Source organism: Somniosus microcephalus, chromosome 4, assembly GCF_052327205.1.
Source record: "Somniosus microcephalus isolate GS21.2 chromosome 4, FLI_Smic_1.0, whole genome shotgun sequence".
NCBI lineage: Eukaryota > Metazoa > Chordata > Chondrichthyes > Squaliformes > Somniosidae > Somniosus > Somniosus microcephalus.
In genome coordinates, this window is record NC_140990.1 from 226,722,770 (window position 1) to 226,747,739 (window position 24,970).

The 24,970-nt window shown below is 42.3% G+C and overlaps 1 protein-coding gene across 1 annotated transcript in view; it reads right to left on the reverse strand.

Annotated features, from left to right (window-relative positions):
- wdr75 (WD repeat domain 75) overlaps positions 1 to 24,970 on the reverse strand; it is a 51,500-nt gene that overhangs the window by 20,185 nt on the left and 6,345 nt on the right. The window contains exons 2-12 of the mRNA XM_085985894.1: positions 17,553 to 17,682; positions 15,238 to 15,303; positions 15,056 to 15,152; positions 14,413 to 14,543; positions 13,014 to 13,084; positions 12,766 to 12,882; positions 9,350 to 9,438; positions 8,465 to 8,623; positions 5,407 to 5,466; positions 5,191 to 5,306; positions 807 to 982 (exon numbers count right to left, since the gene is read on the reverse strand). Of these exons, the coding sequence (XP_085842020.1) occupies positions 807 to 982; positions 5,191 to 5,306; positions 5,407 to 5,466; positions 8,465 to 8,623; positions 9,350 to 9,438; positions 12,766 to 12,882; positions 13,014 to 13,084; positions 14,413 to 14,543; positions 15,056 to 15,152; positions 15,238 to 15,303; positions 17,553 to 17,682 (1,212 nt within the window). The remainder of the gene's footprint in view (positions 1 to 806; positions 983 to 5,190; positions 5,307 to 5,406; positions 5,467 to 8,464; positions 8,624 to 9,349; positions 9,439 to 12,765; positions 12,883 to 13,013; positions 13,085 to 14,412; positions 14,544 to 15,055; positions 15,153 to 15,237; positions 15,304 to 17,552; positions 17,683 to 24,970) is intronic.

The following is a 24,970-nucleotide window of genomic DNA, read 5'->3' on the forward strand; positions in this document are numbered from 1 at the left end:
AAGGACCCCACACCAGTGCTATTTAAAGGGATTATGAAGTACTTACAGGTTAGTTGCTGGTGCAATCGTACGCCTTTTTGGAAGCTTCCTACACTTGGCTCTCTCACATGTTCAGCCATTCTTCAATATTACAGCACAGATTCAGTTCACAAAGGACTCCCACTACTTCTTGCAGCCACAATGCACCGCCCCGTTAAGAGGTGCAAGCTGCTTTTAAGTAGTGTTAGCCAACTGATGTCCCCGCTGATGTGTGCAGTCAGTGAACAGCGTGGGTAGAACTGGCACGAATTTAACATGCTGCCTGCAACGCACTGAATGGGCACGGGCTAATCGCGTATCGCGATCCCCATGCCCGTTTTTTGCAGTTAGCCAATTTAATCCCCAAAAGTCCCTAACGTAGCCTTCCAATGTACTGCTAAACTATACAGGATGAATGGATTGCACTTTAAGGGGTGAATAATGCCGCTGTTATTCAACAACAGTACCTCTCCTAACAACAAACACTAAAAGCTATCAGCAGCCTCTGTGGTATACAAATGTTTCAAGGTCTACTTTTTGCCTATGAAAAAATGTAACAAATGATTCATATAGCTTGAGCAATGGAAGAAATATTTCTGACATTTATATTCAACTGCTCTGGTAAAACGTTAGAAAATCGATAAAACACTTGCGTGATTAAAATATTTTAACTAAAAAATACAAGAGATCCATCGTTCTAAATCCAGTTTCAGTGGCTACATTTACACATTATTCAATAATAGGTTGGTTAATCTATTTGTTTTGTACACTGTATTGGGAAACCTCACCTCTGCTTTTCCTCATCATAGGCCCAAAGTTTCATCTGCAGCTCAAATTCAGTTTCTTTCTCCTTCCTTTCTTCCACAGTTACTAACCATGTACCCTGAAAGTCAAAGGCTGCCTTGACCACCTCAGCCTGGCTTAGTCCTGATTGGTGGATATACTCCTGTTGCACTATGTCTAGCTGTGAAATAAAGCAAAACAAAATTAATTCAGCTATACTTAATGCTAATAAATTAATCACAGCTACTATTTTTATATTTAAGAAAGTGCCTAGGAATACTGCATGTTAACACTGGAGAGCCCTTGAAAATGCACCGGTTTACTAAAGCATTTAACCTTATCTTAGAAGCATGTGGACAGACAAAGATTTGATCATTACAACAATATCACACAATGCTGGATCAAAACTATTTCTAAAATGGGCTTTTGCTTTTGATTGGCACGGTTAGAAAGACATGTTTTGAAATTCCTTTGATTTAACAGAATGATTTGGTTCTTAAAGAGTAAATTACTTAATGTTAAAGGATACAAGTTTGCATGGCACATTCAGGTTATTTTCTTCAGCACAATGCCTGTATACACTTTTGTGAACTGCACTTGCATACCAAATATATGACCTTGCAAATGGCATAGGATAAAGAGAATGATCTAAAGCAGTATTCAGAAAATGTTAAGCCATAAAAGCAAACCTTAAGGAATTTATAAATCATCTGAATCTCAAATCCAGATTATTGCATTGAAGTACTTCTAGGGTTTATATTTTTCTAATAATAACATACCATTTTGGGGCGTGTGGAGGAGGCCGGGGAAGGAGGTGCGGGCAGGCGGCCGCCGAAAAAGCGGCCGGCCGCACCTTCCGCTTTAAAGCGCCCCACTAAGGCGACAGAACGGCCCCGTTTTCTGGTCGCTGTTTGCGGCTGCTTCGGACGAGGCGGCCGCAATTAAATATGGGGATCGGGCCGGTTTCGGGGCGGAACCAGGGCACTGCGCACACCGATGACGTCATCGGTGCCGGCGCAGCGCTAACGGCTACCGCCCCCAATACCGCTGCGCTGAATATCAGCGCAAACTCATTTTTGGCGCAACAGCCCTCTTTAGGCGGTAACTGGGCGCAAAGCTGCCAGCGCCTTAATGAATTTCTAGGCCAAAGTGTTTTAATAAGTTTTACTTACCTTTACTTTTTCCTGCAGGCTTCCTTCCTTCAGTTCTCGGGAGTCCCTCAGCTCACCGGCACAGAAAGCAGAATGGCCACTGAACTGTCAAAAGCTGCAGCCTCTGCTTTCTGGTCTGGAGAGCTCTCTAACTGAGTCCGAGTCTGAGTAGAAGGACTCAAGTTAGAAGACAGATTGTCAGTGTTGGACAGCTTCACAGATGAAATGTCAATCGCTGATGTCACCAGTAACCAGGTGTCCCTTAATTGGCCTGCTGAGCCCGCTGGGCGGGCTTAACAAGGTCAATCAAGGGAAAATAGCGTGGGTTGGACACAAGTCGATGGAGGCGGGACTACAACCCAAAAAGTGGGAGTCCTGCCGCCAAAAGCTCCCCATTGACAAAATCGAGCCCTTAGGGTCCAGATACATGGATCATTAAGATGTCATGAACAGGTACAGAAAATAATCAAAAAGGTTAATAGAATGCTGGCCTTTATATCTAGAGGTAACAACAGAAAATGCTGGAAACACTCAGCAGGTCAGGCAGCATCTGTGGAGTGAGAAAAACAGAGTTAACGTTTCAGGTTGATGACCCCAGTTCTGACGAAGGGTCATCGACCTGAAATGTTAACCCTGTTTTTGTCTCTCCACGGATGCTGTCTGACCTGCTGAATGTTTCCAGCATTTTCTGTTTTTATCTCAGATCTCTAGCATCCACAGTATTTTGCTAGTGTTTATATCTAGAGGACTAGAGTACAAGGGGGAAGTAGTGATGTTGCAGCTATACAAAGCCCTGGTTAGACCACACCTGGAGTACTGTGAGCAGTTCTGGGCACCTCACCTTAGGAAGGATATATTGGCCTTAGAGGGAATGCAGCGTAGGTTTACCAGAATGCTAACTGAACTTCAAGGGTTAAGTTACAAGGAGCGATTACACAAATTAGGGTTGTATTCCCTAGAATTTAGAAGGTAAAGGGATGATCTGATCGAAGTTTTCAGGATATTAAGGGGAAGAGATAGGGTAGGTAGAGAGAAACTATTTCTGTTGGTTGGGGATTCTAGGACAAGGGGGCATAGTCTAAAAATTAGAGCCAGACCATTCAGGAGTGAAATTAGGAAACACTTCTATGCACAAAGGGCTGGATTTTTCCAACCTTGGCAGGTCCGGGGCGGGCGACGTCCGCAGCATGCGAGGACCTCGCATCAGTCTCGATCCCAGCCTCCAACAAGATTTTACGATGATAGGGCTGGTTAAGCCCGCCTTGCGAGTTCCCAGCCAATTAATAGGAAGCAGTTTTGATGACGTTATTTGATGACACATCATCAGCCAGTTTCCTTAAAGGGGCGATAGCAAAATACTGCAGATGTTGGAAATCCGAAATAACAACAGAAAATGCTGGAAAAACTCAGCAGGTCAGGCAACATCCGTGGAGAGAAATTTGAGTTGACGTTTCGGGTCGAACCCTTCTTCAAAACTGGAAAGAAAAGAAAAAAATTGATTTTGACAGTTCTGCTGTCAGTGTTCAACAGCATTGAGATGCTGCAAACACTGACAGGCACTGCATAAAGGTGCACGGCTGCACCCAGGCTCTTCCATGACTCCCTCCATATGCTTATGGAGGGAGTCACAGCATGCAGGGAGGTTCTCTTCCCTTCCCATGGGTGGAAGAGACCTCCCCAGGACACCAATGCAGCCTGGTTACACATTGCACAGGAGGACACAAGCAGGGATGTCATCAGGAGGACCAGGCTGCAGTGGCGCAAACCTTTCAATGATCTCAGCAAATCATGAAACGTTACTGCAAAGCCACACTCAACCTCATCCTGCTGTGCCACTCATCACATCCCCATCACTCTGCCCTCCCTACCCTACTCCTGCACATCCTTAGTCACACCAACTTAACTTGCACCTCTACCCATCCCTATCTACATTATCACTTCCCCATCTCACTAGCCACCCCTCACGCTCCCCCTCATCCTAGTCCAATCATACCAACTAACAACACATAAGGATAGACACAAGGGTAGACCTCAATTTACAACAGGAAAAGAGGCAGAAATAAAGAAACAAAAATGTAAGAGGAAAAAGAGAGATATAAACAGCTTGCTTGCAATACTGAAACTGGGGATGGCCGGGCTCCAGGAATCTACTCAAAATACACGCAAAAAGTGTTGCTTGGCAGCCCCCAACACTACTGTGATATTTAAATGATCAATCATTAAAATGACAGTACAGCAAGCTAGCAGAGTTTGTTTTAACTTTAAAATCTTTTATTAATCAGGTCTTTGAAATAACCGCTTTTATACTGTAGCCAATGTTTATTCTTCTCAAATGTGAAAGCACTTCTTCAGGTGATTTCTGATGGGCATTTGGCTAAAAGTACTTCTAATAGTTACCAGAAGATGCAACTTGATTGCTTGAAGAAGAACATCAGTTATTTGGAGCATTTGAAAGAGAGACTGCAAAATACTTTGTGCCAATTTTTGAAAAAGGACTCGTGTACAAAGCCAGAGGACATTCTGAACACCATACGAACCCCACCACTATGCTTTATCAAAATTCTGGCAACAAGCATTTCTTGAGTAACCACTTGGGATTGTAGCTCTTGACCAAAGGTTAGTGAATACCCCCGAGCTAGTTTATATTTGGAGTCTAATCAAAGGTGATTTGGGACTACGTATTGAAGTAAATCTTAAATTACTGTGAATACTGTAACTTATTACTGCTGCAAAATCTGAGCATTACATTTAAGCACTGCTCAACAAAAGCACTAATGAAAAAACAACATTTAATTTGTCATATTTTAGCCTAACAGGTACTGCTCTAAACTATGATCCCTACGCCAAGTATATTCAGGCAAAATAAAGTACATTATGCAGTTTCTGTTTCAGAACACAGAATTTTATGAACAAATCATAAACGTGACACCATTGTTTGACTTGAAAATAAGGCTTGGAATTGTCACATTATCGTAACCCTTAAAAAAGGTCTAAAATGCATCACACAAAAGAATTACTTTGAAATACAGTGACTTGATACGCAAACATAACAGCCATTCTTCACAGCACAAACCTACAAACAGCAAGTCAGGAAACAAAGCCATGGGATTTTGTTACATTAAATTTATATATACAGGACAAATGAGGCTACGGGAGCAAATTTCACTTAATATGTGGCAGTATGTTTTTTTTAAAACACTGAAATAGTTGCAAATTGCAAATAATTGCATGCACTTACATTGTATAACTGCTTGTCACTCTGAAGTGAATAAAACTGCAAATGACCTGGTTTCCCATTTAGAACCAGAGCTTTGCTTCTTGGATCAACCATTAAACCAGTCATAACCCGCTGACCTGGAAAAGGACCAAAAAGAAAAACAAAAAATCAACAATCAAGTGCCAATGAAATTACAATACAAACAGCTCATCCAAAAAATCTGATTCAGATACGTACCTTTAACCAAACCCTGAATTATAGCAGAAATGTGCAGGCCGCTTTGGATGATTATTATTTCTGAAAGAAAAATCAAGATGTTGCATTGAAAAGTAGAAACAAGGTGCACAGAGGACTGGGAGAGATAGTTAGAGTTAGAAATAATACAGAATTAGGTGGGATCAGAGAAAATACAAGAGGTCTAAGTTAGGTTTGGAGTGCATGTATGTAAATGCAAAGTGTGGTTAATAAGGTTGGTGAGCTGCAGGCGCAAATAGCCACGTGGGAATATGATGTAGTGGTAATAACAGAGAGATGGCTCAAAAAAGGGGAGGATTGGACGGTTAATATTCCTGGGTACAAGGTATTCAGGAAAGATAGGAAAGTAAGGAAGGGTAGCAGTGTTGATAAGTCACCCGGTCCAGACAGGATGCATCCTAGGTTGCTGAGGGAAGGGTAGAAATTGCGGAGGACCTGGCCACAATCTCCAATCCCCCTTAGATACAGGGGTGGTGCCAAAGGACTGCAAATGTTCCACCCTTGTTCAAAAAAGGGGAGAAGGATAAACCTGGGAATTACAGGCCACTCAGTTTATCAGTGGTGGGGAAGCTTTTAGAAACAATAATCTGGGAGAAAATTAACAGCCACTTGGGCAAGCATGGACTAATAAAGGAGAGCCAGCATAGATTTGTTAAGGGCAAGGAGAAAAAATTGCAGGGATATAGAGAAAAAGCAGGGGAGTGGTACTAACTGGATTGCTCTTCAAGAGAGTCGGTGCAGACTCGATGGGCCGAATGGCTTCCTTCTGCACTGTACTATTCTATGATTCTAAAATTACAGGAAAAACACTATCTCTGAATGGCCAAATCAGGAGGCATTAAGATATGAACAAGTTCTGACTTCCAAAATGATCATTACACACACACAGCAATGAAAGATATACCAATAGGTTTTTTCAGGAATGAGGATCATGAACCAGCTAAAAGTATAGGTGACCATGTGAAATGCTGCAGAGGTTGAGGAGAACGAGGAGGGATAATGCACCACCGTCAGTCAGAGGGTGTAACTTGTGACTTTGGTTAGGGCAGTTTTAGTGCTGTAGCCGGGCGGAAACCCGATTCAAACAAGGAGTTGTGGGAAAGATGGGCATGGATTTGAGAGACAATAACATAGTCAAGAACTTTGGAGAAGATAGAAAGGTTTGAACTGGGGTGGTATTCTGCAAGGACAGAGGGGTTGAGGGTGGGGTGATGCGGGCAGATTTTGAATGGGAGGGGCAGAGTATTGGAGCGAACCATTTGCAGTGTCAGCTGGCAAGGGGCAAGGAACAGAAGTTGGGTGGTCAGTAATTCAGTGGGAATGGCGTCAAGGGAGCAGGAGGTGGGTCTTAGGAACAAAATGAGCTTGGAGAGGGCATGAGGAGAGATGGGTGAGAAACTAGAGAAAAGGAGGTTCATGCAAAGGGGAACAGGGGTTTGGCTTGTTGAGTAAGGGAAAGGGGGAGAACTAAAAGAGGCATATGAAGGGATGATCTCAATCTTAGGTGAATTCCACAAGCTCCTTGCACCTGCTATCGGAGGTGATGGTGGAGAAGGCAAGGGTGAGGGGTTTAAGGAGAGGGTTGGCAGTGAAGAAATGAACCCGAATTAGAAGTTCCAAATTAGGGGGTGGGCTTCACACTGGCATTGATTCAAATTCAGTAGAATTGGGACCCAAACCTTTGTAGATTTCCCTCCCTATTGCAGTCTCTCATTACTAACTGGCTTGTTTGACCCGAGGAAAGTGTGCTTGTAATATGTATATGGCACAGAACACAATATTTAGCGTGCACAGCTCTAAACACATGCAGTGGCACTCCGAGTTCTGAAGGAAACCAGAATATTCACTAATTACCGCCAGTATACCCTAGTTGACACAACGGAGCTACACAGAAGAACATCACTGCAAGAGTCAGGACACAAGCTGCAAAGTAACTGATCCATGACAGTGTTGAAACCTAAAGCCATTATTAGGCTTGGGAGTACAACAGTATTAATACTCCAATGTAGATTGTATCTTTAGCAGGAAGAACGGAGTAGTAGAATTCAAACACATGACATTTTGTGGACAGAAATTGAAAAGGAGTCAGGTTTCCACCAGTTTGTGAAGGTACATATTCTACTAACTTTTCTACCTGTACATGAATGATATATAATCATTGAAAAAATGTGTCTCTGACACGGTTTATGCTCAGAGCCACATTTATGTAGTTCAAATATGGCTGCCATTGTCCTAGGTAGTTACTGGAGAAAAAAACACCACACATTAAAGTAAAACAATTACCAGAGGACAGTAGCATACAGGTGACCATTTTTAATGCTTTCTGTTAAAACAAAGAGGAAGGCATCATTAAGGAGGTGGTGAGAATTTAGATGTTGAGACCTGGATTATGTAATTGCTCCTTCACTGACTTGACTTTTTCTTTCTAATCCAGAAGCATTTACACTTCTCTACTAGTAAAATTATAAAAGGCAAATTCTCTCTCATTAGGGACTAGCATTCAAAATTCAGATTTCTCACCCAACGTCCCAGAGTTAATCTACTCTTCAAATGAATCTCAATTTGCTTTGGACGTTCAAAAATCCATTTGACCGGTTAGATTAACATAAAAGCAGAAGACTACAAATAATGTTTAAATTTAAAAGATAAGTGACCTAGTTTGAAGAACTTATACAGGATGGATTATAAATTAAGTGGAGCGTTACATCCAGTTATAGAAAGTTTACAATTATACAGCACCATATCACATCCTGACGTCCCAAAGTACTTAGCATAATCACAGTTATTTGATAGAAGTATACAACTAAAACTAACCAGTAAAGTGTAATGCTAGTCAGACAGACAAACCTTTACCCAACGGAACAAACAGGAACTCAGCACATCAAATGCTGGTACTACCATTTTAAAAGCTAGTAAAGTGAAGGGTGTGTGAACTTTGAAAGTTCATTGGTTAATGTTATAAGAAATATAAAAGCATAATATAAACTCTCAAGTTTTCTTCTAAAACACAAAGGCTCCTACAGAAATCTCCAACTCTTACTATTATCACTGTGAGATGTACAATGCAAGCCACCATCAGGCGAGGTTGTAATATGTTCAATGGCTGCCCCAAGACGAGGCAGGAAGCCTTTCTTTGTTTCGGATCCATATCGCCACTGGACCAGTACAGACTCTACTCCACCACTCAGCAAATAAGTGCCTGTTAAAAAATAAAAGCAACAGAAAACTGATCAGCTGAGAACATTTTTCTTTTTACAGCCGTTTACAAATAGCAGCCACTGCAAAATCTCAATGCAACAAATTGTCCCAACCCCCCAAAAAAACTCTGCAAACTAGAAAAAAAATCCAAACCTCATCTCATAAATTTCTGATACACCACCAGCAGGATTATACAAGATGGCAAATTATTATTCATTCTGGTACGCCCCCATAAATTGTATTAAAAACATGCAAAATAATAGTTTCAGATGAGTCATTTTTTTTAAATAGTTGATTTTAATTGTACTGTTACATCATCCATTGAGGCTGGATATTATCCTTTCATACTTGAGTTCAGAAGTATGCAACAATCTTCATTGGTAAAAACATAAAAGATTTTCGTGACAGTATCTGTTGATGGTTTGAGACTATCGCAGCAACTGTTCAGCAGTATCTGCAGTTCTGCTTACCATTTCAAATGCAGCACTGAATTCATTTCAGTTTTCAAACACAAAGTCCTATTTGATACCCCATCTGCTTTTTATTGATGGGGTTAAGTTTTAAAAAGTACCATCTGCAAATAATGCAGTCAATTTACTTTGATAATGAGCTAAAAAATAAACTTTCAAAACTTGCCGTGAACCATAATAATGTAAAAAGAAAAACAGATAATGTGTTCCACTCCAGGGTCTGTCAGGTTAGATATCAAACTATGTTTTTCCCCTACCTTCTGCTGAGAAGATCAGATCATTGACTGCTTCGTAGTGCCAGTGCTGTGCTGAGTAGGTGTACTCCCTTTTGTGATTAAAGTTCCTCCTGTGAATTATAATACAGCTTCAAGTGAGGTCTAGAAACTCTCCTCACCGTTTCAAAAGCTGGAATCTAATTTTCCACTCAGTTAAACTTTCATACCAAACAATGACAATTAAAAACTTTCAATGACATTTTGAAACAGGAATAGTTAGGTATGTGGTAACAATGTATCACAAAACAGCAACATTGTTTTTATGGATAACTCCTCAGTGTTTCATAATATAGGCCTAGGAATTGGGTTTTGGCTTAGCCAGGGCTTTAGCGCCGGAAATTAGTGCCGGCGCTAAGTCCCCTGCGCGCGCCAAAAATTCAGTGGCGCCGCGCCCAAACGGCTGCCGGCGCTACTGAAGGGTCTTAGCGCCTGGAAAAGGGCGCTAACTGCCGTTTCGCGCCGCAATTCCGGCGCTGCGGCACCCGATGCGGTGCGGCAGGCTGGGGAAGTGCAGGCCTCCTCCTTCCGTTAAGGAGGAGCTGCCTGCACCCGGCCGCGGCCCGCGCAAATCTCCTCAAAAATGAGCCGGCACCTCGGACAAGTGCCGGGCTTGCATCTGTTCCGGGGGGGGGGGGGGGGGGGGGGGGAGAAGTCCGGGGAGGGAGCTGCGGGCAGGCGGCCGGCGGGAAAGCGGCCGGCCGCCGCGCCTCCTTAAAGCGCCGGCGCAGACTCCGGCAGCACTCGTTTGCCGGAGTCTTAGTTGCGGCTGCCACTGGCGAGGCGGCCGCAACTGAATTTCGGCTTGGGGCCGGGTTACCACGGCAACCGGGACGCTGCGCACAACCGATGACGTCATCGGTGCCGGCGCAGCGCTACCGGTCTACCGCCGCGGAAGGGCCCCAGGCAATTTAGAAACCGGCGCCAATTGCAGCGCTAGGCCCTCTAGCGCCGCAAAATCGGTGCTGAGGGCACTGAATTTCTAGGCCCTAGTCATTAAAAACATCTTGGTTACTCTTCATTCACTTCAGTAGCATTGTGGCCCATTTTAATTCAGCTGCCCTGATGACCAGTATGCCTTTATGGTACGTTATATAGACCAGAACGTCCCAGGTTAGATTTCTAGTCTGTGCTGAACTATCTGATCTCAGTCAAGGCTGCAGACTTAAAGAAAATCTCCTGAATTTTTCTTTTAATTATTTATGATATTTTCATGTTAAAAAGTATTTGAGAGGCTATGCCTGGAACCATGGTTTCTAGATTTGGACAGTTAGTTGTGACATTTTAATACTTGTCTACCTTAGTCCCCTAGCACTCCTTTTTCTTATTGAAAGTAATGGAGCATTTTTTTGCTATGTAGATCCTTGTAGCTTTTATTGTTGACTATGTCTACTTTATAAAACAGTCAAACAGAAATTTGTACATAGGAATTTTCTCAGCAAACTGTGATTTTTATAACTATGCACTCTACATTCCAGCAGTTACAAAATAATGAGGTACTGTATAGTATGAAATATTTGCATCGGGGGGGCAGGAAGAGTTAGAATGAATTCCAATGGTCATTTTAAAACCTTACTCAGAAGTATTTCTTTAAAGTGCTCTCCAAGTTAAAGTAGAACATACATAGATACATAGAAGATAGGAGCAGGAGTAGGCCATTCGGCCCTTCGTGCCTGCTCCGCCATTCGATGAGATCATGGCTGATCCTTTAATTCAGTATCCCGTCCCCGCCTTCTCTCCGTAACCCTTAACCCCTTTTGCCCGTAGAAATATATCTAATTCCCTCTTAAATATATTTAATGAGCTGGCGTACACTGCCCTCTGTGGCAATGAGTTCCACAGGTTCACCACTCTCTGAGTGAAGAAATTCCCCCTCATCTCTGTCCTAAATGGTTTAGCCCTTATCCTTAAATTATGTCCTCTAGTTCTGTTCTCACCCGCCAAGGGAAACATTCCTTCTGCATCCAGTCTGTCTAGACCTGTCAGAATTTTATACACTTCTATGAGGTCCCCTCTCAATCTTCTAAACTCCAGTGTGTACATCCCTAAACTACATAGTCTCTCCTCATAGGTCATTCCCGCCATTCCTGGTATCAGCCTGGTGAATCGCCGCTGCACCCCTCCATGGCAAGAACATCCTTCCTCAGATGAGGCGACCAAAACTGTACACAGTACTCGAGGTGTGGTCTCACCAGTGCCCTGTACAGCTGCAGCAAGGTATCCCTGTTCCTGTATTCTAACCCTTTTGCTATGAAGGCCAGCATACCGTTTGCCTTCTTGACCGCCTGTTGCACCTGCATGCTCGCCTTCAGTGACTGGTGTACAAGAACACCCAGGTCTCTCTGTACTTCCCCCTCTCCCAATCTATTGCCATTTAAATAATAATTTGCCCTCCCGTTCCTGCACCCAAGGTGGATAACTTCGCACTTGTCCACATTATAGTGCATCTGCCATTTATCCGCCCAATCGCCCAGTCTGTCCAAATCGCTCTGGAGCTTCCTGGTCTCTTCCTCTGAGCCCACCCCCCCTCCTAGTTTAGTGTCGTCTGCAAATTTGGAAATGCTGCATCCGACTCCCTGATCCAGGTCATTAATGTAAATTGTGAACAGCTGGGGGCCCAGGACAGATCCCTGTGGTACCCCACTTGTTACTGCCTGCCATTCAGAAAATGAGCCGTTTATTCCAACTCTCTGTTTTCTATCTGACAGCCAGTTCCCTATCCACGCCAAAACTTTCCCCTTTATCCCATGAGCCTCAATTTTCCATGCTAATCTTTTATGTGGGACCTTATCGAAGGCCTTTTGGAAGTCCAGGTACACCACATCTACTGGCTCTCCCCCATCTATTCTACCAGTTACTCCCTCAAAAAATTCCAATAGATTAGTCAAGCACGATTTACCCTTTGTAAATCCATGTTGACTCTGTCCTATCCTGTCCCCATTTGCTAAGTGCTCCGCTATTTCATCCTTAATGATGGACTCCAGCATTTTGCATGAGAGGGGAGAAGTCATATTTACAAGGATTTCAACTTCAATATCATTTAACACTATTCATAACGATCAAAGCCTAGTTTTCAAGCTTACATACAACTTACATACATCCCAAATTGTAAGCTGGTTCATTAAATCTAGATTTTATGAAAAAACCAAGATCAGAAAGCATCACACTCATTTTAAATTCATTTTTATTACATGTACTTTAGCTGATGCACAAGGGGAGATGGGGCAGGGAAGAATTGCTCTGTGTGCTAAGCATAACAAAATCGTAAATGGGCTTTCCGATTTCATTATACACAGAGAAAGGCTTTTCCGCATGGTGGAAACCAAATAAAACTAGTTACAAGTGGTCTATCAAAGGTGAATGAACTCAAACTCCAGAAGCAAGACGACAGAATACCATACCAGAGCCGGATTTTGCCATCTTTGTGACCTGTTGCTATACAGTCTTCTTTTGGGTGACAGGCTATACAGGTGAATACATTATTAGCTCCTTTCTGATCTTTGGCACTCAAGGGAAACCTTCAAATATAAAATAAAGCAGGATTATTACGCTGTTTCGTTGGTTGTAAACATACTGTTTTGTGAGTTAGTCTGACATGATGAAAATAGTATGCAGAGAAAATCAAAGTAACATTTCAACCAAAGATTACCTGTAATGCTTTTGCTTTTTGATGAAAAACACACGCAGCTCAAGGTCATTAACTGAAGCAACATATACACCCTGTTAATACAATTGAAAATAAAACACTCAACAATTTTTTTTTTTAAAAAGGTAACATATAAAGAAATTGTATTTTACACATGGATGCACTACAAAAAAATGTAAACTTAAACCAATTATGCACAATTAGTTTAGAGCTGTATGATTGATATTTTAATATAATTTATTCATTAAAAAGGTTAACTTGCTCATTATATATCCAAATCATTTTTGTTCAAATCATTTACTGTCAAAGTTAGATGAAGTGCCAGTAACATAGCTGTTTTCTACAATGTAACTTTTACAGAGCTTTTCTTCGCCCCCCCCCCCCCCACAGAAACTGTTGTCTTGTATTTCACCCGCAAGTTAACATTTTATTGGATAAAACTTTACGCTGTATATAAATATCACTTGTAATTAAGCAACTCTGGAGTAAACAAATGCAACATAAATTATAAATAACAACAGAAAATGCTGGAAAAACTCAGCAAGTCAGGCAACATCCGTGGAGAGAAATTTGAGTTGACGTTTCGGGTTTGACCCTTCTTCAAAACTGGAGAGAAAAGGAACTGGATCGAAGGCAGGGCTGCGATCGGACAAAAGAATAAAAGAACCAAAAGAAGTAAAAGAGATTAGAAGCTAGACGAGATGGTAATAGGCTGTGATTAGGTGTAAAGTGTACTGGCAGGGCAAAAGATAGCTGCCAGGTGTGAGAGAGAAACAAAAGGAAAGGGGGGGGGGAAAGGAAAGGAGTGGAAAAATATAAGTGAAAATGAAATAGGGGCCGAGGTTATGATCTGAAATTGTTGAACTCAATATTGAGACCGGAAGGCTGCAGAGTGCCTAATCGGAAGATGAGGTGCTGTTCCTCGAGTTTACGTTGAGCTTCCGTGGAACAGTACAAGAGGCCAAGGACGGTGAGGTCCGAGTGGGAATGGAGCGGTGAATTGAAATGACAGGCGACCGGAAGCTCAGGGTCACCCTTACGGACTGAACGGAGGTGTTCCGCAAAGCGGTCACCCAATCTGCGTTTGGTCTCCCCAATGTAGAGGAGACCGCATCGTGAGCAGCGAATACAGTATACTAGATTGCGAGAAGTACAAGTAAATCGCTGTTTCATAAATTATACTTGGACTTTCTTTCCCCCTCAAATAAAAATTATACAGGGAAGTACTTTACAATTAACGCAAACGTTACTGTATAAACGTATTACTACTTGAATCAATGTGAGTCAGAAATCGTATTTCATATTCATAAATTATTTACAATTTTGAGGAAGAAAGTTTTAAATAAAATGTATAAAAGTTTTTTTTTTTTTTTTTTAAAGCTGGACAATCAACAAGTCCTACCTCTCTGCCAAAAGCTATTGATTTTGGTGACTGACATACATCATACAAAATGACAGACAGGTTGGTTGCTTCAACTTTAACATCTTGGGCAGTTGACTTGGGCAGTCTGATGGACACCAGCTGAAATCTCTCTGGGGAACAACAGATTGCAAAGCACGGTTACAGACGTTAGTAGGTACAACATTTAAGGGGAACCTTCCAATTCTACTTTACACAAATGCTTACCTTCAAAAACATCCCACTGACTACCAAAAATTTAAAAAAACATTTGCAACCAGAGTCAAAATCTAAAATTGTACTTGATCAGAGAAAAAAAATGAATGTAGTTTAAATTGGTTGCTAAAAAAATTAATAATTATAGGCAGATTTAGAGGCTCAAAACTAATAGGCTTCCTGTACATACCAAACTTCTACAAGATATCAGCTACAAAATGGAGGGAAGTTTGACCAATGTACAGTGATGATATTATGCAATGAACACTAAAACATAAAAGCTGGATTATATTAGTGTTAAATCAGCTATTCAGGGTCTTATATCTTTGTACTTTTTTCTATTTTTAGCTGCACATATAATGCAATGTTGGCAAAGGATAACCTTCACTAAATTAGGTTTCAGAAATAATTTGCAAACTTTTTTTGTTACCTGAAGCTTTAATCACTTTTGGAACAATAGCAAAGATGGACTTCTCATCAGCAGCAGACGTGTATAGGGCAAGCAGTTTTAAACCCACTACAAAAGTCTGCAGAGGAAAAACAAAGTTACTATGCATTGTTAAAAAAAAACATGATTCTTTAGTCTATGTTTCAAAGTACAGCACCACTTACTTTTATTAAGATTCCATCTGTGAAGTCCCAAAGTTTAATTGTACCATCCAATGAGATAGAGTACAGCTGTGAACAAATAACTGAATCAGCAGTAGCAATTTTAAAAAGCTTTTCACTGCAGTTAATCTCCACAAAAGGTATACTGTCTAAGTTTTATGCTTACTTAAACTTTGAACCAAATGACGGTCATTATCCTGCACGAAAAGGAGAAAAAGAACGACAGAACCAATAGTTGTACTGGTTCTAATTTTTAGCAGGGACTTTCATTTGTTGTATGAAAGCTGGGATCACTTTGCCCTCTTTTTCTGAAGAGCAAGAGAAGGAAAAGAAATACCACTGAATCCCACCTTGGTTAAAAGTCTATGGTAGGGCACGTTGTTATGGAGGCTAGATGCACATGGAGCAGCAAAATGTTTGAAGCCCACAGGTGATGGGGACGCGAGGCACAAATGGTGTCAGAGCTGCACGACGAGTGTCACTGCGCTTCATAGAAACATAGAAGATAGGAGCAGGAGTAGGCCATTCGGCCCTTCGAGCCTGCTCCGCCATTCAATGAGATCATGGCTGATCATCCAAATTCAGTACCCTGTCCCTGCCTTCTCCCCATATCCCTTGATCCCTTTAGCCTCAAGAAATATATCCAACTCTTTCTTGAATATATTTAATGAACTGGCCTCCACCGCCCTCTGTGGCAGAGAATTCCACAGGTTCACCACTCTCTGGGTGAAGAAATTCCTCCTCATTTCAGTCCTAAATGGCTTACCCCTTATCCTTAGACTATGACCCCTGGTTCTGGACTCCCCGGCCATCAGAAACATCCTTCCTGCATCTAGTCTGTCCAGACCTGACAGAATTTTATAGGTTTCGATGAGATCCCCTCTCAATCTTCTAAACTCCAGTGAGTATAAGCCCAATTGACACAATCTCTCCTCGTACGTCATTCCTGCCATCCCAGGTATCAGCCTCGTGAATCTTCACTGCACTCCCTCCATGGCAAGAACGTCCTTCCTCAGGTAAGGTGACCAAAACTGCACACAATACTCAAGGTGTGGTCTCACCAAGGCCCTGTACAACTGCAGCAAGACATCCTTGTTCTTGTACTCGAATCCTCTTGCTACGAAGGCCATTTGCCTTCTTAACTGCCTGCTGCACCTGCATGCTTACCTTCACATATGGAATCCCAAATCTCGTCAGATAGGGTTTGCTGCAGATCTTTCCCCTAGGCTTATTTCATCACAGGAAAATAAAACTTCCACATCACCTCAAAATTAGTCTTGTGTCTTTGGTTGGGAAGGTTTACTAGAGTTAGAAGTGGCTATGGAACTCTGGCCATGTTAGGGCAGCGAGTTAGAATGTGTTTCATTTGCAGGCAGGCACAACACCGTGGCCAATATATTGAATCAGTTTCATAGGATTACCAGTCTATGCCAGTGTTTATGCGCCACTCAAGCCTCCTCCTATCCTTTCTTAGCTAACTCTATCAGCATAACCCTTTATTACCTTCTCCCTCATATGCTCGAGTTCCACATTCTCACCATTCTTTGGGTAAAGAAGTTTCTTCTTACAGTAATTCCCTATTTGATTTATTGGTGACAATCTTATATTGATGGCCTCTAGTTTTGCTCTTCCCCACAAATGAAAACACTCTGTGACTGCTCTATCGAAATCTTTCATAATTTTAAAGACCCCTATTAGGTCACCCCTCAGCTGTCTCTTTTCAAGAGAAGAGTCCCAGCCTGTTCAACCTTTCCTGATAGGGTATACCCTCGCATTTCTGGTATCATTCTTGTAAATCTTTTTAACACCCTCACCAGTGCCTCTATATCCTTTTTATAATATGGCGACCAGAATTGTACACAGTACTCCAAGTGTGGTCTAACTAAGGTTCGATACAAGTTTAGCATAACTTCACTACTTTTCAATTCTTTCCCTCTAGAAATAAACCTTTGCGCTTGGTTTGCTTTATTTATGACCTTGTTAACCTGTGTCGATACATTTTAATGATTTGTGTATTTTTACTCCGAGATTCCTTTGCTCTTCTACCCCATTTAGATTCTTATTTTTCCAAGTAATATGTGACCTCCTTATTTTCTTACCAAAATGTAATACCTCACATTTATCAGTGTTGAAATTCATTTGCCAATTATATGCCCATTCTGCAAGTTTATTATTTATTTCCAGGGTCTTCCACATCTCAAGCGACTTAAAGCTCACTCGGTACTATGATGTACCATGTATACTGCACTATACACACTGTGTGCCATAAATGTTTTACTGTGTTGTAACCAAAGATTAATTGCAAAAAACTGTCTTACCTGCAAATGATTTTTGGGATTAAGCTGAATGCCTGTGACCAGATTGTTATGTCCTTGCAGGACATGTACACATTCCTCTGTGGCTGTAATATACACTTTCACAAGGTCCCCTGATGCACATAACAAATATCTGCAAAACATTGTTTTAAGTTTCCAAGTAGTATTTTGAAAAGGAGAAAAAAAAATTGAAAAAGTCGCTAAAGGCAAGTACCATTCAGCTCATCTATTTTGTCCTTTTCATATCTAAGTCCAGGATCCACACATATCATACATTATGTGTGTTGTACACTGAATACAACTACTAAACTCATAAGGCAAATTGGTACTTACGATACACCACCAATAAAAATGAAAATTAAAAGTCCACAATGACTAATATAAAAATGTTACTGAAGCAATCAAATAATGTTACACAGAAAGCAAAAAAGAATTGTATTGTGCTCATAATAATTTGCATTTATATAGCACCCTTAATGTAGGCAATGTCATACAATGCTTTAGAGGGGGAAAAATTAATAAAAGGAAGGGATGGCAAACCATGATGGGAGAGTTAGCATGTGACTGAAAGCTTTAAAGACCTACATTTATATAGCGCTTTTCACAACCACCAGACGTCCCAAAACACTTTACAGCCAATTAAGTACTTTTTTTTTTTGAAGTGTAGTCACTGTTGTAATGTAGGAAATGCGGAGCCATTTTGCACACACCAAGGTCCCACAAACAGCAATGTGATAATAACCAGATAATCTGCTTTAGTGATGTTGATTGAGGGATAAATATTGGCTAGGACACCAGGGAATAACATAGAAACATAGAAGATAGGAGCAGGAGTAGGCCATTCGGCCCCTCGAGCCTGCTCCGCCATTCAATGCAATCATGGCTGATCATCCAAATTCAGTACACGGTCCCTGCTTTCTCCCCATACCCCTTGATCCCTTTAGCCTTAAGAAATATATCCAACTCCTTCTTGAATATATTTAATGAACTGGCCTCCACCGCCCTCTGTGGTAGAGAGTTCCACAGGTTCACCACTCTCTGGGTGAAGAAATTCCTCCTCATTTCTGTCCTAAATGGCCTACCCTTTATCCTTAGACTGTGTCCCCTGGTTCTGGACTCCCCGACCATCGGGAACATCCTTCCTGCATCTAGTCTGTCCAGTCCTGTCAGAATTTTATAAGTTTCAATGAGATCACCTCTCATTCTTCTAAACTCCAGCGAGTACCAGCCCAAACGACCCAATCTCTCCTCATACATCATTCCTGCCATCCCAGGTATCAGCCTGGTGAATGTTCGCTGAACTCCTTCCATGGCAAGAACATCCTTCCTCAGATAAGGCGACCAAAACTTCACACAATACTCAACATGTGGTCTCACCAAGGCCCTGTACAACTGCAGCAAGACATCCTTGTTCCTGTACTCAAACCCTCTCGCTACGAAGGCCAACATACCCTTTGCCTTCTTAACCGCCTGCTGCACCTGCATGCTTACCTTCAGCGACTGGTGCACAAGGACACCCAGGTCTCGTTGCACTTCCCCTTCTCCCAATCTATTGCCATTTAGATAATAATCTGCCTTCCTGTTTTTGCCACCAAAGTGGACAACCTCACATTTATCCACGTTATATTGCATCTGCCATGTTTCTGCCCAATCACCCAACATGTCCAAATCATCCTGGAGTTTCTCGACATCCTCCTCACAGCACACACACCCACCCAGCTTTGTGTCATCTGCAAATTTGGAGATATTACATCTAGTTCCCTTGTCTAGATCATCATTAATATATATTGTTAATAGCTGGGGTCCAAGGACCGATCCCTGCGGTACCCCACTAGTCACTGCCTGCCACTCGGAAAAGGGCCCATTTATTCCAACTCTTTGCTTTCTGTCTGCCAACCAGTTCTCTATCCAAGTCAATACCTTGCCCCCAATCCCATGTGCCTTAACTTTACACGCTAATCTCTTATGCGGGACCTTATCGAAGGCCTTCTGAAAGTCCAGATACACCACATCCACTGGTTCTCCCTTATCTGTTTTACCAGTTACATCCTCAAAAAATTCCAGTAGATTAGTCAAGCACGATTTACCTTTTGTAAATCCATGTTGACTTTGTCCGATCCTGTCACTGTTTTCCAAGTGCTCTGCTATTACATCTTTTAGAACGGACTCCAGCATTTTCCCCACTACCGATGTCAGGCTTACCGGTCTGTAATTCCCCGTTTTCTCTGTACCACCTTTTTTGAATACTGGGGTAACATTAGCTACCCTCCAATCCATGGGTACTGTTCCAGATTCCATCGAATGTTGGAAGATGATCAGCAATGCATCTACTATTTCTAGGGCCACTTCCTTAAGTACCCTAGGATGTAGATTATCAGGCCCTGGGGATTTATCGGCCTTCAATCCCATCAATTTCCCTAACACAATTTATCTACAAATACTTATTTCTTTCAGTTCCTCCGTTTCATCAGACCCTATGTTCCCCGGCATCTCTGGGAGGTTATTTGTGTCCGCCTTTGTGAAGACAGAACCAAAATATGTATTTAGTTGGTCTGCCATTTCTTTGTTCCCATTATAAATTCCCCTGATTCTGACTGCAAGGGACCTACGCTTGACTTCACCATTCTTTGGTGAATGAACCAGAGATCAGGCCATCTTAGACTGGGTATTATGTAACGAGAAAGGATTCATTAGCAATCTTGTTGTACGAGGCCCCTTGGGTCGGAGCGATCATAATATGATCGAATTCTTCATTAAGATGGAGAATGAAGTAGTTGACTCAGAGACTAGGGTCCTCAATTTAAATAAAGGAAACTACGATGGTCTGAGGAGCGAGTTGGGTAGGATTGATTGGGGAATGGCACTCAAAGGGTTGACGGTGGATAGGCAATGGCAAACATTCAAAGACCACATGGATGAACGACAGAATTTGTTCATCCCGGTTTGGCACAAAAATAAAACAAAAAAGGTGACTCAACCGTGGCTAACAAGGGAAATTAGGGATAGCATAAGATCCACGGAGAGGACATATAAATTGGCCAGAAAAAGCAATAATCCTGAGGATTGGGAGCAATTTAGGATTCAACAAAGGAGGACAAAGGGATTAATTAAGAAGGGGAAAATAGAATGTGAGAGTAAGCTTGCATGGAACATAAAAACTGACTGTAAAAGCTTTTGTAGATATGTGAAGAGAAAAAGAAACATAGAAACATAGAAGATAGGAGCAGGAGTAGGCCATTCGGCCCTTCGAGCCTGCTCCGCCATTCAATGAGATCATGGCTGATCATCCAAATTCAGTACCCTGTCCCTGCCTTCTCCCCATATCCCTTGATCCCTTTAACCTTAAGAAATATATCCAACTCCTTTTTGAATATATTTAACGAACTGGCCTCCACCGCCCTCTGTGGCAGAGAATTCCACAGGTTCACCACTCTCTGGGTGAAGAAATTCCTCATTTCAGTCCTAAATGGCTTACCCCTTATCCTTAGGCGATGACCCCTGGTTCTGGATTCCCCGGCCATCAGAAACATCCTTCCTGCATCTAGTCTGTCCAGGCCTGACAGAATTTTATAGGTTTCGATGAGATCCCCTCTCAATCTTCTAAACTCCAGTGAGTATAAGCCCAATCGACACAATCTCTCCTCATACGTCATTCCTGCCATCCCAGGTATCAGCCTGGTGAATCTTCGCTGTACTCCTTCCATGGCAAGAACGTCCTTCCTCAGGTAAGGCGACCAAAACTGCACACAATACTCAAGGTGCGGTCTCACCAAGGCCCTGTACAGCTGTAGCAAGACATCCTTGTTCCTGTACTCGAACCCTCTTGCTACAAAGGCCAACATACCATTTGCCTTCTTAACCGCCTGCTGCACCTGCATGCTTACCTTCAGCGACTGGTGTACAAGAACACCCAGGTCTCTTTGCACTTCCCCTTCTCCCAATCTATTGCCATTCAAATAATAATCTGCCTTCCTGTTTTTGCCACCAAAGTGGATAACCTCACATTTATCCACATTATAGTGCATTTGCCATGTTTCTGCCCAATCACCCAATCTGTCCAAATCATACTGGAGTTTCTCAACATCCTCCTCACAGCTTACCCTCCCACCCAGCTTTGTGTCGTCTGCAAATTTGGAGATATTACATCCAATTCCCTCGTCCAGATCAATAATATATATTGTGAACAGCTGGGGTCCTAGGACCGATCCTTGCGGTACCCCACTAGTCACTGCCTGCCACTCGGAAAACGGCCCGTTTATTCCAACTCTCTGCCTTCTGTCCACCAACCAGTTCTCTATCCAAGTCAATACCTTGCCCCCAATCCCATGTGGCTTAATTTTGCACGCTAATCTCTTATGTGGGACCTTATCGAAAGCCTTCTGAAAGTCCAAATACACCACATCCACTGGTTCTCCCTTATCTATTTTACCAGTTACATCCTCAAAAAATTCCAGTAGATTAGTCAAGCATGATTTACCATTTGTAAATCCATGTTGACTTTGTCCGATCCTGTCACTGCTTACCAAGTGCTCTGCTATTACATCTTTTATAATAGATTCTAGCATTTTCCCCACTACCGACGTCAGGCTTACCGGTCTATAATTGCCCGCTTTTTCTCTACCACCTTTTTTGAATAGTGGGGTAACATTAGCTACCCTCCAATCCATGGGTACTGTTCCAGAGTCTATCGAGTTCTGGAAGATGACCAGCAATGCATCTACTATTTCTAGGGCCACTTCCTTAAGTACCCTGGGATGTAGATTATCAGGCCCTGGGGATTTATCAGCCTTCAGTCCCATCAATTTTCCTAACACCATTTCCCTACAAATACTGATTTCTTTTAGTTCCACCCTTTCATCAGGCCCTATGTTCCCCGGCATCTCTGGGAGGTTATTTGTGTCCTCCTTTGTGAAGACAGAACCAAAGTATGAATTTAGTTGGTCTGCCATTTCTTTGTTTCCCAATATAAATTCCCCTGATTCTGACTGCAAGGGACCTACGCTTGACTTCACCAATCTTTTTTTCTTCACATATCTATAAAAGCTTTTACAGTCAGTTTTTATGTTCCCTGCAAGCTTACTCTCATATTCTATTTTCCCTTTCTTAATTAATCCCTTTGTCCTCCTTTGTTGAATCCTAAACTGCTCCCAATCCTCAGGATTATTGCTTTTTCTGGCCAATTTATATGTCGTCTCCTTGGATCTTATGCTATCCCTAATTTCCCTTGTTAGCCACGGTTGAGTCACCTTTTTTGTTTTATTTTTATGCCAAACTGGGATGAACAAATTCTGTAGCTCATCCATTCGGTCTTTGAATGTTTGCCATTGCCTATCCACCGTCAACCCTTTGAGTGCCATTCCCCAATCAATCCTACCCAACTCGCTCCTCAGACCATCGTAGTTTCCTTTATTTAAATTGAGGACCCTAGTCTCTGAGTCCAGCGCTAATGTTGAAGGATACGGAGGTTTTCATCTCCGTATCTGACAACAAACACTGATGCTTAGCAACAGCTTGTAAACACTCGGTCCGTACCTTGGAAGCGTCTCTGAAGCTGTTGCTAAGCTACAGAGATGCTTTCCAGAGCCTGACTGTTAAAAAAAAAAAATGCTAGAAGAAAAAAAACCTAACCAAAACGGCTGCTGATTTCTGCCGTTAGATCGAGGTTTCCGGACATACAACTTCCGGATAAACCAAAGTTTCCTGTACCACTCCCACTAACGTTTTCTGCCCCTTGGTATTTCTCAATTCTACCCATACAGATTCCACATCATCAGAGCTAATATCCTTCCTTACAATTGTGTTAATCCCTTCTTTAACCAGTAATGCTACCCCACCTCCCTTTCCTTTTTGCCTATCTTTCCTGAATATCGAATACCCCTGGATGTTGAGTTCCTAGCCTTGGCCATCCTTGAGCCATGTTTCTGTAATCCCAACCAAATCATATGCGTTTACCTCTATTTGCGCAGCCAATTCATCCACCTTATTACGAATGCTCCTCGCATTAAGACACAAGGCCTTCAGGCTTATTTTTTTAACGCTCTTAGACCTATTAGAATTATTATTTACTGTGGCCATGTTTGATTTAAACCATTGATTTCTCTGACTGCCACTTTTGTTTTTCTCCTTCCTTTCTTTTGCTTTTATCCTTGTTTCCCTTTCCTCTGTCCCCCTGCTCAGGTTCCCAACCCCCTGCCAGCTTAGTTTAAACCCTCCCCCAGAGCACTAGCAAACACACCCCCTAGGACATCGGTTCCAGCCCTGCCTAGGTGCAAACCGTCCGGTTTGAACTGGTCCCACCTCCCCTAGAACCGGTTCCAATGTCCCACTCACCTTTTCTACTTCAAAATAGTGCCATAGGATCTTTTATGTCCACCTGAGAGAGCAGATGGGGCCTCGGTTTAACATCTCATCCAAAAGAAGGTCTCCCCAATGGTGCAGCACTCCGTAAGTACTGCACTGGAGTGCCAACCCAGATTTTTGTGCTCAAGTCTCTAGAGTGAGACGAAAGGATGAGTTTTGAGAACGTTTTTTAAAAATCTGGAGGACGAAGTGTAGAGGTAAAGGGGTTCAGGGAGAAATTTCCAGAGTAGGACCCAGATGTTGCTACCTGCCACCAATGGTGCGGCAAAGACAGGAAGGGATGCACAAAAGTTGAAGAACCAAAGGGTGCAAGTGGGGATAAAAGGTTGGAAGATAGGATGAGATGGGGCTTTGGGGTGATTTGAAGATGAGCACCAGGATTTTAAACTCAATCTTTGGGGGAACAGGGAGCCAGTGTAATGGTCAGTGAGGACACAGGTGACAGGTAAGCAGCACTGAGTTCAGCTCATCATATGAGTGGCTGGGCTTTGAACAAGTTGGATTTTACAGAGGGTGGTAGGCCAGCAAGGAGGATATTGAATAAATCAAGTCTTGAATTGAAGAAAGAGTGGGGTGAGGTGTGGCTGAGGCAGGCAATGTTGCAGAGGTGGAAATAAGCAGTCTTGGTGGTGGGATAAGAATGGGGGTTTACACGCTCAGCTTTGGTTTGAACAAGTTGTAAACAAGTCCAATTCAGTCCAAGTGAAGGGCCAGGATGAAGTCAGTGGTAAGGAAGTATAGTTTATGGTGTGGCCAAAAACAATGGCTTGGTCTTCCAGCTCATTCATGACTTGATATCATACAGTCTTCTCAGAGCTACTAGCAGATCAACTAAGGGTAATCTAACAAGTAAAGGTAAAGCAGCATGAGGGCATATATCAATGAGACCAATCTGCTGGATTTTGCTGGGGATTCTTTTTTAAATGGCCCATGATCAGAAATGTAAAATTGCAGATTTGATTTTAGAGCAATTACAAAAAATGAAAGGTCCCAGTTGTACAATTGCTTTAAATCACTTTCACAATATTAATGGAGTATAGGAGCACTCAGTGCAGGGGTTC